Raw genomic sequence first — 15539 nt, forward strand, 5'->3', positions numbered from 1 at the left:
ATATATATATATATATATATATATATATATATATATATATATATATATATATATATATATATATATATATATATATATATATACATATATATATATATATATATATATATATATATATATATATATATATATATATATATATATATATATATATATATATATATATATATATATATATATATATATATATATATATATATATATATATATATATATATATATATATATATATATATATATATATATACCTTTAAACATACAAGCATTCCCCATTACACGATAAACTGCTATATGATACCTCACCATAGTGATGTAAAATAATTAACACCCTTCCCCACCTATCAATGGCCAGTCTCCGGTTATGCACTTCCGATGGTTTCTTTTTGAACCGACTCTGATTGTATTTTAGACTTAAATTGCGTGTTTAGGTTGATTTATAAACTGTTTTTAGGCTTAGATTAATGTGTTCTAGTCACAGGTGAGGTGACTACTGTCATTTTTGGGTATAGCTTACTAAGTAAGATTTTTCCGGACTTATTTTTGATGATTATCAGATATTATTTTTTGGATTAGGTGAGTTTTAGGCTTGGTCTAGCTTGTTTTAAAGTTATCTGGTGGCTTAGGTGAACTAGAAACTTGTTTTGGGACTCATTTGGGTGGGTTTTAGACTTGGCTGGGGGGGGTGATCCCAAGGCCCTCCAACGAATCCTTGTACTTTCTATGTCATAATGTCCCCGATTAATTATACCCCGGCTCAATGATGGGTTTTCCCAAATGCATGCGATCATTATATAATGAAGACAGCCTATACATATATATATATATATATATATATATATATATATATATATATACTGTATATATATATATATATATATATATATATATATATATATATATATATATATATTGTATATATATATATATATATACACGGTATATATAAACAATGAACTTTGTCTCATTTTTGTAAATACAAAATTTCACACTTGCTGGATAGGACTGTACTGAATTTGCTGCTTTTTCAACTGATGCCTTACAGTGATCTTTCAAATTCAAACATCTGCACAGTGTTTTAGATTGTGAGAATCCATTTTACAAACCATAATGATAAAATGTGATATTATTCTGTTACACTTACTCAGAGCAGAAAAAGAAACTGGTCTGAATCTCTGTTTCTTAAATTTTATAATTATTTTATGTACAAGTCATATTTACTGGCAAACTCTTCATTAACTATAAATACTGCAACATATAAAAGAAGCATAATATACCTTATATAAAATTAGCAATCTATAATATAAAAATGTTCATAAGTGAAACATAGCCCAATCCACTGGTATCTGAGTCAGAGAAAATCAACTTCATTTTGGCAACTGTGGATCATAAAATGGAATAATCTATAGGGGATTCAGTAATGAATTAAGCTTGCTATAAATCAAAAGCTCTCAAACTTTCTTTGATTTCTTTAAGTTTGAAATATGCAAACTTAATAGGCACGGTAAACAGTTAAATGAAAAGAAAAAAAAAATTGTCAACTTGCAGCATGCGGACAAGTCTTAAGCAGGTAATAATGATATTGTAACACTGAACAGTATAAGGACTGAAAGCATTTAAGAAATTCTGACATTAACGATAATCCATACCAAATAGGGATTTACAACTCTCTAGTTGGTGGTAGGTGGTGGCGACCATCATCCACTCACTTGACGCAGTGCTTCCTACTTCTTCCTTAGCCTTTATCATTCTGTTTCTGTGCCTGCCCTCGTCTCTTACTATTTCTCCCATCTTTCCTGTCACTTCTTATTGCTTATCTTTCCTTTACAGGTGGCTTTATATTGAGTGACAAGCCAAATGGTGTCCTGTAAACCAAGAAACCATTAACAACGCTGGGTGGTAACCATATAACCAAACCATACGTGCTCCCTAAGTGTCAACAAGTGGGTTGGTGGAGGGTTAGTGCCCCTCCTCATAACACAAATAACTCAGAGTCAAATGGCCACCCCTTATGAGATAGTGGCGTCTGGCAATAGGTAGAGAGATAGATCTTCTTCAGCTCTATACTCTATAACAACAACCTGATGTGCATTACAGTACAGTAAATCTGCTGCATATGACAGAAATCCAGCAAGAGTATACTACAGCATATTTTATGTTCAGTGACAACCACAATGCTATACTGATAAAAATGGAAAAAATAATGGAAATATGCATATTATATAGCACAGTATTTCAAACATCTTTAATCGCTAAAGCAGATGCTTATATTGGATGTACTACACAGAACAAATCTATTTACATGGTACAGTAGACAGCTATGAATGAGATATAACTCGTGCACTGGTGAACCACGTACAATCCTTTAAACAGATCACTTTCTTCTGCCAGGTAATTTTTGGGAATGTAATGTACTCATATACAGGTATGCCTCGATATATGATACCCCAAGATGTGGTACCCAGGCTTAACGATGGGGGTAGAAATACCACCAAACTCTGCCTAACGATGGCCAAACCCCAGTTTAACAATGGGTTTTGATTTCTTTTACTGATTTTGATGATACTTTAGACTAAAATTGTGTGTTTAGGTTGATTTATAAACTGTTTTTAGACTTAGATTAATGTGTTTTAGTCACAGATGGGGTGAACATTGTCATTTTGGGTACAGTTTATTAAGCTTGATTTTTCCAGTCTTATATTTGACGATTTTCAGATTTTATTTGTTGGTTTTAGTTATTTACAGGTGTTAGGCTTAGGCTAGCTTCTTTTACAGCTGTTAGGCCATTTAGATTGGCTTTAAATTTGTTTTTGGACTCAGTTAGGTGGGTATAGGACTTGGTTCGGGGGTAAACCCAAGGTTCAAAAATGCAACCCTATACAGTACATGTTAAATCTACCCAGATATACAAAACCCCGCCTAACGATGGGTTTTTACTTAACCAATTACATCATTAAGCCAGGGCATACCTGTAAACTGTTCCAAATTAGGAAGAGACATCTAGCATAAGTATGTTTTGCCAAGACTATAAAAAAATCTAATTGGTATGACAAAATTTATCCAAGCTTCAAGGATGAAATATAATACAGTACAGGTAAACTATTGATCAACTTGAGTGTGGAAGCAAGACTAAACATACAGAACAGAAAAACAGTTGAGAAGCCTTGTACAAACTATAATCATCCTACCAAAGAATGCAAACTCAAGCTATAAAAACTTAATGGTAATGTATCAATAACAAAGACCAGAACACAAAGAGAAGAAGGTAGCTTATGATGGACTACTCAACCCTCTCCAGCTTCAATGAAGAGGAACTGCCAAGCCAACACAGAGTTATGCTCATACAACTGACCACAATTTCAACTCTCGTACGTAAAGGCATTAAATTTATACCTTAACAATTTTGTACTCATCTAATGCAACAATAAGCATGGTAGCAACAAAAATTTACTACTTCAGTGACCATCTTGCTACTAAATTTGAGCACTACATAAAAAAATCTATGAGTCAAAAAAATTGTCATAAGTCATCTTCTGATGGCTTGGCTGGCCCTCTTCCTGCCATGGGGTGTGTGTTGAGCCTCCAAGTCAAGTGTGCAGGTCATGAAGGCAGAACACATGACCCACTGCAAGACCTGGTGCTGCCCCCTTGCTTGAAGCTGTAGAAGGTCCAGGTCCAGGGATCAGAGAAACTAGTTGATGGTCAGGGCCTCCAGGTCCACTTCCTGAGCCTCCCCATCATAGTCAAAATCCAGATCATCTGAGGAGCTCCGACCAGTTACGTACCTCCGCCCTGCCCACATTCAAAAATATACAAAATATATTTTTTCACTGTCAAGAATGTGGCAGTTAGTTATAGTAAAGACTATACAGTATTTTCTGCATGATGGGGCAGTTTGTTATGTATATCAGTTTACAATATACAGTGATACCTCAATATATGATACCCCTAGATGCGATACCTAGGCTTAACAATGGGGGTAGAAATACCACCATACCCCGTCTAACGATGGCCAAACCCCGGTTTAACAATGGGTTTTGATCTTCTTACCAATTATGATGATGTTTTAGACTAAAATAGTGTGTTTAGATTGATTTATGAACTGTTTTTAGACTTAGATTAATGTGTTTTAGCCATAGGTAGGGTAAACATTGTCATTTTAGGGTACAGTTTACTTTGCTTGATTTTTTTCCAGACTTACATTTGATGATTTTTTTATTTTATTAGTTGGTTTTAGTTTACTTTGCTTGATTTTTTCCAGACTTACATTTGATGACGTTTTAATTTTATTAGTTGGTTTTAGTTTATTTTGCTTGATTTTTTCCAGACTTACATTTGACAATTTTTTTTTATTTTATTAGTTGGTTTTAGTAAATTATTTACATATGTTAGGCTTAGGTTAGCTTCCTTGACAGCTACTAGGCCATTTAGATTGGCTTTAAATTTGTTTTTGGACTCCTTTGGGTGGGTTTGGGATTGGTTTTGGGAGAAACCCAAGGCTGATAAACACTCCACATTATTTTACATGTTAAAAGTACCCCGATATACGATACCCCGCCTAACGATGGGGTTTTACCTAACCAATTACATCGTTAAACCGGGGTATGCCTGTATGTGCAATCTAAAGATGATGGAGTACTCTGAATGTTTTCAGATCATACTACCTTCCAGTACCACTTAAGTAACAGTCAAATACCATCTCGGTAAAACACCTCAAATGAGGTGAGACCCCTATCTGTATTAGTTCACATTAGGTCCACTGCATGACTAGACCTTCTCCTTAGGGGGAGAATGATAGCCAGCCAAGCTGGTGAAGGAAAAAATAGAAAGCATCTTTAGCTATCTATCTATCTATCTATAGCCCGACGCCCTAATCCCGCAAAGGGTGGCCGCATCTTTAGCAACTGTGATAAATGAAAGTGGGTATGTTGTACTGGCTATATCTATGTGTATTTACCTATTTGTATTTACCTATTTGTAGTATACAGGAATTGAGCAATGCTCGTGTTGTCCTGTCTCCATATCCACATTTATCAAGTCTACCTTTACACACATGAATGTTTTTCTCATGCACCACCTCTTTGTCTAAGTCATTCCAAATATTTAAGAATATACCTAATTGTGATATACACGGAATGTACTATGCTCGTGGGTTTCCGTGTGTCAGAGTCTGTATGTGTCATTTGCAGAACAATAGGATGTGAAGATATGCAAGCATATGAAAGGACAAACTAAAAACACCAACTTTAAATGTCTGTCACAGTGTGGGCTCAAACCCTAGATTCAGAACACATGCATCATGAAATAAGTATGCTGCCATGAGATACACAGCTCAAACTGCAGACAGGTTTCCCACTGTAATAACTTAATGATAATTTATGGAGAGCTAAAAGTAACCAAACAGACTGAGCACTTGTCAGACGACTAATGTGTAAGAAACTGCCATGATCCTCAACAATATAAAGTGAGTTGTGTACTGTGATAATTATTACAATTCACCTTCCAAGGAATGAAGAACAACAACACTGCCTGCCTAGGGCACTGGCTGTTTTTATGCAGCAATGCTAAACCAGCAACGAAAACCAGTGACAAAGTCAATTATTGTAGTCTTAAACTTATTCAACTAGCTAGGCTTTAGACTAAAATAGTAAGGCCACTGTTATTGAAGTACATGATCAGGATACAAAGATCCTCTTTGATTTAATTCTGTTTAGACTTTCAGCCTTAGGTTATTTCTTAACTGCATTAAAAAAAGAGTCTGTACGTAGCATAAGTTTAGGTGACTACAGTAAACACTCATTTGTACAGCAGCTAGGTTCTTGGTCACTTACAGTACTCTGGAAGCCATAGTGGTGTCACCAGCAACACAGACCAACTACCAACTCTTGTCATTAGGTTTATATCTTCAACATCAAAAGAGTTTCATGTAGCTAATGTATTTATCAACCAATAATGGCCTCATACAAATACTGTAAAAAGTAATGATAACCATCACTAAAGTCAGTACTATATATTGATATTAGGCATATTACACTAATGGATTTCCATTTTTAACTACATCTACAACAGTTGGTCTACTTTCAGTCTGATATAGATGTAACTGTACAGTACCGTGTTCATTATATCTAATACTGAGATGAATAAACAGAATCAGAAAAACTGCATAAAGACAGCACATGTTAGACCGCCAACAGTGGAGCACTAATATTCAACCGTTTCTGTACAGAGGGATGCTAGGGCTATGTATTTTATTACAGTTGGTGTGAATATATTGGTGGGGATGTTTATATGACATTAAGGTGTATCCTGCAGATAAGCACTGAAGAAAGCCTAAAAGAAAAGAAAATTCTTGAGCTGTTTCCTTCAAAAACCAAGACTGAATGCATATCCATGAAAACTTCAGTCCTCTCTTTTAATCACATGACCAACATCTCTCCAAAATACCACCCATGAAAATTATAGTCCTTTCCTTTGATTACATGACCACCATCTCCCCAAAATACCAAGTAAACACGATATCAAGTAATTCTCAGTACACAGCATCATACTGTTCTCTGTAATAACACAGCACTCATGATAACAGTTAATCTCATATTACCCCCTACACAGTGCTGAGACTTGTGGAAGGGCTACAGATCTCCATTACTGTTTGTTTCTTTCGTTTTCTTTATAAAGGCTCCAACATGCTTGCATGCATCAGCCTTGGTCACCTAATGGTGGTTCTCTATGCCATGACAAAATACTGTAAACATTGCAATTAAATATCAACTATCATAAACTGATGCATAATGCAGTGTACTGTATCCATTCCATTTAAAGCCAGTTGCCTGAATTCTACAACAGGTGACCACAAATGATTCACCTACATGTCACACTGTCCTTTGCCATCAGACTGCCCTCTCTTCAACTTACATCCCCATCCCTCACATATCTCTCTAATCCATCCTACGTCTAATTCTCAGACTCCACCTCCCCTTCCTTCTTCCTTCTCATTCACATACACTACCTTATGTTAGTCAGTCTCTCATCCTCCACATGACCAACCATCTCAAGTACCTCCCCTAATGTTTTCAGCATATTATTGTACCTTCTTGTGAACAGCACAAATTTCAAAAATTCTATGTACAGTACTCCAAGCTATGTACTGTATAGCTACTAGATTTCATGTGCTAACCATTACTGAAATATTAATTCTGGTAGAAGTCAATATCCTGTATATCTGTAGTATATTGTACATGCTGTAATTTACTGTAATTTACAATGACTGCATACAATAAAGATTTTATATTTATACTCTGATATGATAAAATCACAGCACAGACCACTATTATATTCATATACTGTACCAACAATATGCTAACTGAATAAAAAAATAAAATAAAAATTCACTCCTTATTAATTTTTAAGTAGAACTCTCCAGTATCAGGCACTGTAATTAAATATACAAGGCAATAAAAATAGTCTCTCTCTAATACCCTTCAATCAGTAGTGACTGACCATGCAAATATATCAACAGGTATTACAAATTACTTAGGTTCTCTAAACAGTTCCAGCTTAGATTCTGAGGTCTCAGTATTCACACTGCTGCAAAAATGACTTGAGGTAAGCATTAGCTATGACCAAGGAACATTTGTTCAGGTACACTACTTCCACAATTCTGCAGTTTTACTTCATCTGAGTACAGTAAAACTTCTAAAATGTACCATGAAACATTGACTGGATTCTGTATTAGTTTTGATGGAAAAGCCATCCCTACTGATGACATGTAAATCTGCCTCATATAATTCATTAATAACCACACCATGTTGCATGGAACACACATGCTTCGTTGTTAGTGAAACTAACACTCTAGACAAAATGCAACAGAGCCATTAGTTATAATGTTCAAACTCAACTCCACACAGTATTAGAAGCAACTGCAGGCAGTAGTTGCATCAGTGAAATACGACCACAATACAGTAGTCTCTGGAATCCTTGGTAAGATATTTCAGCTCTCATATTATTTGAGAGAGATGAGTTGTGACAGAAAGTTAGTGGTGGACTGTTATAGCCGGGTGTGGTCCCCGGTGGTGGGTGGTGGATGGAGGGTGGGTGGGACAGCAGGACTGGCCCACTTACCACTGCTTGGGAGACTGTTGCTCAACTGGGCACTGTTCAGCTGGCTGCCACCTGACTTGCGGTCCCCTCGCGCAGACTCTGCGCTACTCTCACGTCTTTCTTTGATTGTGGTGGAGGGATTTGTGGTCACTGGGGGTGAAGTTGGGGCGGTGGAAGATGCAGCAGCCGCAGCTGCAGCAGCCACTGCTGCCATCAGGCCTCCAGCACCACTGCCACCACCACCAACCTTCCCCCCGCCGCTCGTCCCACCACCACCACCACCACCGCCAGATAACACACTGTTCTTTAGACCAGCCATGGCACCCACCACTGATGCTGCCGTGGCTTTGGCTTTCTCCTCTCCGCCTGTGGCACCAAACAGTATTGGCATATTTATATTCAACAGTGGAGCAAGCTCCCACCTCACAGCAAGCTGCCTGAACTTTTTTTTGTATTTACAAAGAGGCCTCCAGTAGAGATATTTTAGTACGCATAGATGAAGTTAAGTACAATGTGCAATGCACATATAAAAAAATTATGTTAAACGCAAAATTTTATATATATATATACATATACAGTATATAAATACTATATATATATATATATATATATATATATATATAACATTACACATTCATTTCAATCATTGTGCAAATGCTAACTGCTCCACATTTCCTTCACTGTCAATATAGATGCTAGTACAGTTACCAGGGATAAATGTGAAAAGATATCATTACCAGGACAAACTCTGTCCATGTACTAAATGCTTCCTGTCTGGAGCTCCTTTTAGGTGTGGCAAAAATTATTTTCTATCTATATGAGCACTAAACTAGTTGTAATAATGAGGATGTATGAGTCAAATTTTCATGTAGTATTTGTTTTAGTGCAAATATTTCTATTAATAAAAAAAAAAAAAATCAGCAAGTTTTTTTAAAAAATGGTTAACAGCAGCTGCACTTCTTAAAGCAACTGGCACATCAAACTATTCCTGCACTCAAGAATATTACAGTTAGGTGAACTTCATCACAAGTTGTCACTGCTACCAAACAATCTGATCTACTGCCCCGGTCATCATCATCATCATCATCATCATCATCATCATCATCAATATTTTACAGCCTTTTAAATACTGGTTTCCATATTAACAATCATTTAAAAAAAAATCACATCATGTTAGAGCTGGTTTTCAGGCCACATGTCGAGACCAAATTCAAAGCGTGATTATGAATAAGAGAAGCAAAACATGTTTTGGGCAACATACAAGAACATTACTTATCTCTTCAACTGCACATGAACATAATAAGTATACTGCAGTAATGTGCTATAAAAATAAATATTTTAATTAATTATATACAAAAATAAAAAAAAAATAAAAAAATAAAATACTCGTTTGTACATAAACAAGAGACCTTCCCAGCTAAACTCCGTTTCTGGGGGGATGATTGCATTACTTTGTTGTCCCAAGGTTTCCTTCATAAGGATAGTTTCAAACTAATATCAATGCACAGTACTGTAAATGTTTGCTATCTCCTGAGGAATAAAAACCACTGAGACCATGCTGCAGGTCAAAAACTGTGTAACACAATCACTCAAAATGTAAGCAGTTAAGCTGTGTCAACTTCCACCTAAGGCTGGTATTATTGTTATTACTTTGGCTCTAGTGCTATGTTCACATGAACTTAAGAGGTGCCCTAGCAACTCTGTCTTAGTCATATCTTGTACAGGTTACCAATAGCCAGTACTGTATATTTTCATATTTTCTCAGCTATTTTATTGTTTATACTATATATATATATATATATATATATATATATATATATATATATATATATATATATATAGTATATATATATATATATATATATATATATATATATATATATATTTATATTTATATATATATATGTATGTATGTATGTACAATAAGACCTCACTATAATGGACTAATTGGGGCTCAAACCATTCCGAAAAATGCGAAATTCTGATAAAAGCAACATCTGGACTTCCCCCTCCTAATCCAGACTTTTTCCAAAATATCAGACATTAGTCTTGATTGCATGAATGGTTTTAAACTGTTTTGGCTACCACTGCAGTAATGTACTGTGTTATAACTTCATTACATTAATCAAATGGTATAATAATACTGTACTGTACACTGGTAAACATGTCTTTTATTTACCTTAATGTGGTGAACATAGCTGAAGTGGTCAGACAGTCCGGACTGCTTCTGGCTTTATCGGACTTTTTCCAATATATAGGAATTTAGTCCGGTAGCTCAAAGGGTCCGATAAATGAGAATTCCGGACTATTGAAGTCCGTTATATCGAGGTTTTACTGTATGTGTGTGTCTATATATATAGATGTATATATATATATAAAACAGTCACTCAAACTGCATAAATAATACATGAGGATACCAGTATGTTCTATGCACACATGGACTAGTAGGAAAGAGGTGGCAGACATCTTCCTATGGCCACATGAAAAAGGCACTTAGTGTGCAATGCAGATCCCAGGAAATCTAATAACATGAAGTATCACTGTAGTATCTTGAGTCAGGTCACTGAGGATGGTTTCAAGAGTTCACTACATAAAATACTGAAGTTTTAAAGCTGTGATTGGTTGTAATTTCAATTTAAACTATAGCAGTACTGATGAAGCGTATTTCGCTGTAAAGTCATTTCAAATCAATAATGTGTTTTCATTTTCCAATTTTCAGGTAAACAATGTCTGGTGAAATGAAGTGACATTGGAACCTACATCATGGGAAAAAAAAAAAAATAACCTCCAAACTTTCTAAATCAAGCAAATATATGAAGCTCAGCTGTATTCTGTAAAAAACTAGGAAGTACAAAATTCAATATCAACAAAGCCTACACTGATACAGTACACAGTTGCTTTAGATAATATATTTAAACAGAAGTGTGATATGTAAAATAATACATTACATTATCAGAAAATAAAAATGAAGATAAAGGAACAATGAGAACCAAAATGAAAACACTTATATGTATGACATTTTCAGCGTGCACAGTGCAATGTTTATATTCTGTGTGAGAAGTGATTAAGATTTTAGCATTCTTCCATTAACTGAGTATGAAAAGCCATGGAAGGTCAAGACGATTCTATTTCAAGGGCAAAACAATTGCAAGGCGTATTCATGATCATAAAAAATACTGTATACAATATATATAATATTCAATAGAGGACAAAAGAAGCTATGCATTTAAAACCTGTTGTCTGAAGAAAAAAATCAAGGCATAAGTATGCCTAATATCATAACAATTTTGGAGAGACAGATGAACAGAATGAGGATGGAAAGTGACAAAGACAGATATACAAATGAAGATGTCACTTTCCCGCAGCATAAATGCTTTACACTTGTGCTAAATATTCTTATTCTGCTTTTGGTGTGATCGTGGTGAAGCAAATAAGGAGCTTGAATTAGATCACATACTGAGAATTACTAACCCAATATGGCAAAAAATGACAGTATGCACGTGTATTACAAATTGAAGCAGACAATCACATAGTACAACACTGAACTGTGGATAACAAAAACAAAGTACTGTACTGTGCAGCTGTACTTAATTCAAATGAACTTCAACTTTAATAACCACAACTAGCATGTTGATCAAGGTCTAAGGTAAGCTGCAGAATTACAGGGTGTTCGGTGAACATTCCTGATTCATAAATATACTTTCTCCTGAAGAAACTCATAAACAATGTAAGATTGTGCGGCTCAGAAATTAGCATTACAGTACTCTACATTATTTAAGGTCTACGTTGTTTTGCTCTGACCTTTAGGTGATTCTTTTAGGCCAATTGGGCAGTTCTAACCACTACTAAACCGTCGAAGAAGCTAATTAGCTTTACATGAAAAACATCTGTACTTCAAGAATGCATGTCCAATTTTTTAAAAGTTTCTCTTAAAGAGCTATGTGTCAAAGTTTAGAGTATATTCATGTTGGATTCTACTGTGCTGTTGATAATATAAAATTTCATTTACTGCTAAAGCATAATCTTGCCAAATAAATGGCAGGATGTGTGTTCAGATTATCATGCATAATGAAGTATTGACAGGACGGAAAATCATCAATCATTTACGGTGCCACGTGATCAGGCGAATAAATTTAGAGAGGGGAAATATTCTAAGAAATTTTGCTTATGAAAAAAGTAAACTACTGTGACAGTGATACAAAGACTTGACCAGTGTCTGACTAGCGTTTGAGTCATGAGGGAGAAGGTGCATAAGGAGGCGCCTACCTTCAACGTCCCTGGCGATCACTGTGGTACTCCTATCAACTTGAGACTTGGACTTGTCTGTTACCGGCGGGGGAGCACCACAACACACGGGTGAAGCAACGTCCACACCAAATTAGGAGGAGGGGGACGGACAAAAAGAAAAGAAAACCACCGTTCACAATGTAGCATATTTTACACTAGGTAACGGTTGAGATCCTGCAATATAAGAGGCTCAACAAGTATGCCAGTATAGCTCAACATCCACTCAGCTGGTTGAGGTATGAACTGAATATCTAAATGTTTGTAAATAAGAATAAGCCACCAGTTAAAACAATGTGACCTAAACACACTACTTTTACAAAACGTTTAATATACAGTGCTAACCTAAGCATGCTGAGTACATTTCTACCAAACTGGACAGACTTATTTAGCCTCGTAAAGCAGTTTCTTGGGAGTGGCTGCTACTACTGCGTCAAGTGGAAGGCAACATTACATTGGTCAAAATGTCAATACGTGACATACCTTTGAAAGAGATGGGTTTACTCTACAGAATTTACGATGGCAGGTGTCTCACCATCCCAGAGAACTTCCAAAAACTCAAGATTTTACATAAAATCAAGTTGTTTTAAAAAAATCTATGTTGCTGTAATAAGTAATGTATCTTTTGATCACTTTTCCTTCTACTGCACAATACTGCTTTACAACTGCCACAAGAAAAACTTCTTTTATACTGGAAATGTCTTCTAAAGGAGATAATAAACTGGTGAAAGCCTGTGTACCACCATGCATTTCATATACTGCAATCATGACCAAGAAAAGTCATTTCATAAAGGACCCTTGTAAGCCCCCACACCACAAAGGAATACATGCCCATACATCAAAGTCCAGGAGTTTTGAAGAAATACCATTTCCAACACAATAAACAATATTTCTAGCCACCATAGCAAAGACCCACACAAAAAATGACAATACACCCCATTCCACAGAGCAATATGAGACAAAGAATGGACAATCATCAGAAAATAAAAATGTAATAGGCACAGCATCTATGATAATACCCTCCGGTATATATTTTAACGCAATGGGAAACACCCAGATAGAAGTTTTATGCTGATAGTCTCCAAAACAATATAATCATGAATAACACATCAATCTGTGAAATCCCTTTTCAATAAACCACCTTTAATTATGCTATTTTCATCAGTTTACATAATTTATACAGCCCACACTATCCACCCTAAAAAGCAGGGTAGGGGGGGCACCATGTTGTAATGAGGTAGCCCTTCAAGAGTCCAGTGTTTGAATATTATTCTTGGGTCATCATCATCATTATCACCAGCATAATCTTAATTCTACTATCATAAAACAGACAATAAGATGGAAGAAAGAGGACAAAAATAGTAGGAATATTAAAAGATTAAGTACAATAATTAAATCACACAATAAGAGAAGCAAAACATGAAGTACGAGAGCTAAAACAAAGTACTGTGCAAGAAACAAAATACGAAGTGGAACCAAAACACAAAACTGGAGATTCAAAACTCATTGTAGGATATCTAAAACACAAACTTGATATTCAAAACACATATTATGATAATCTAAAAAAAGAATATCCCCAAAAATAAAGTACAGGAAGCAAGCAAAACAAAGCACAAGAATCAAAACACAAAGCAGGGGAACCATGACACAAAACTCTAAGATGCAAACCACAAAGTATGAGATTTAAACCATAATAAACAGGAAAGACAAATCTCAAAATAGAGCAGAGGAAACGAAAATAAAGTAGGAGAACCAAAACACAAAAATAAGTGATTCAAAACATATTAAGTGGGAAAATAAAATCACTAGTACGAAATAAATTAACAAAGTAGGAGAATCAAATCACAAAGAAACAAAACTTCTACACCCCTTCATGTGATAACATACTTTTATAATTATGCTGGCTACCAATGTGGATTTTATTTCAGTACAGAGAGAACATCTCTAAATAATGGAATTAAAAATAATCCCCATTTACCTGTTCACCACAATGATAATTTTTCTGCTTCATTCCTGGTACTGCTACCACCATATGCTACCATGAAGCAGAGAAAAAACTTGTTGTGAAACAGCTAAAATAATTAAAAGGGGAGCATATTTCCATACACTTTTGTGGTTTTCACAACAATATTCTTACCCTTAATCATACATACTGTAATAACTAGGACTGCAGTGCATCATCTAGATTACAACAGCTGCTATATGGTTAGGTTATATAAATACTAATATCTCGGGTCAGATCTGGTCACTAAGAAAAGTCTACTGGCTAATAGTTTTGTGTGTACAGAAATGCTGCATACACAATATAAATTCCTTACTCATCATACTTATATCATTCATAAAGCTGTTGTCACACTCAGCTTTGGTGTTTCCAATGCATAATATGAATGAAATACATAAATCTTCTGAGTAGTAGTACTGTACAGTACATACAAGCAATAATTCAATCTCAGGCAGATTATTAAAAATGCTTGTTGATATCCACGTAACACACCCATACAAGCAAAATGGACAAGTGCATATTTATTTCTGCAAAGAAAGTAAGAAACACAAAATGCTTCACACAGTCAGTCAACTAGAGCTTTAAGATTCTGACTACCTTCCTGAATTTGTAATTAAAAAATTCATGAGAACAACACAAAATATCGAGGTCAAGCCATTAATAGCTTCTACCTTAGTTACTTAACTGTGATGGCATTTATTTTTTTTAGTTTATTTTTACAACTGTTCCATGATCTTATTTTGCTTAAGGGAAACCTCTTGAAGTGAATGTGTAAAGAATGTGTCTAACACCTCCACTTGGTTTCCTGTAATGAAAACAACATGTATGGCAATAGCAACAATAGAAAATGAAAGACAATACTTGCATCATAATGAAGGGGTTCATCAACATCATCATCACCATTTATTACGGTTATCACACTCGACAGGAAGCTCCATACAGAGACTCTTTAACCCCCTGGATCCAGCTGATGGTATTTATTCTCACTGCTACCAGACGATATTGCTGAATTTAAGAAGGCCTGTTGTACTGAGTGGGTTTATTAAAGTTATCTCTATCCCCTCCAGTTTGAAAAGTCTCTTTATGCTGAATAAATCATTACAGACATCAAGAATAAATTGAAAACAATATTCTCAGGTTATATGGGTTAACTTCTCTG

General features: G+C 35.2%; 1 protein-coding gene across 8 annotated transcripts in view; it reads right to left on the minus strand.

Annotated features, from left to right (window-relative positions):
- Positions 1–15539, minus strand: part of CaMKII (Calcium/calmodulin-dependent protein kinase II) — a 491893-nt gene that overhangs the window by 86556 nt on the left and 389798 nt on the right. For 4 of the 8 annotated variants that reach the window (XM_080272794.1, XM_080272797.1, XM_080272793.1 and 1 more), the window contains exon 13: positions 12361–12417. The exons of 2 other annotated variants lie outside the window; for them this stretch is intronic. In XM_080272794.1, the coding sequence (XP_080128920.1) occupies positions 12361–12417 (57 nt within the window). Of the gene's footprint in view, positions 1–8115; positions 8461–12360; positions 12418–15539 lie in introns of all 8 variants that reach the window. 2 more of the 8 variants (XM_080272800.1, XM_080272792.1) reach the window with 2 other exon arrangements.

Source organism: Coenobita brevimanus, chromosome 51 (assembly GCF_032717465.1).
Source record: "Coenobita brevimanus isolate Jiangsu-jjx chromosome 51, ASM3271746v2, whole genome shotgun sequence".
NCBI lineage: Eukaryota > Metazoa > Arthropoda > Malacostraca > Decapoda > Coenobitidae > Coenobita > Coenobita brevimanus.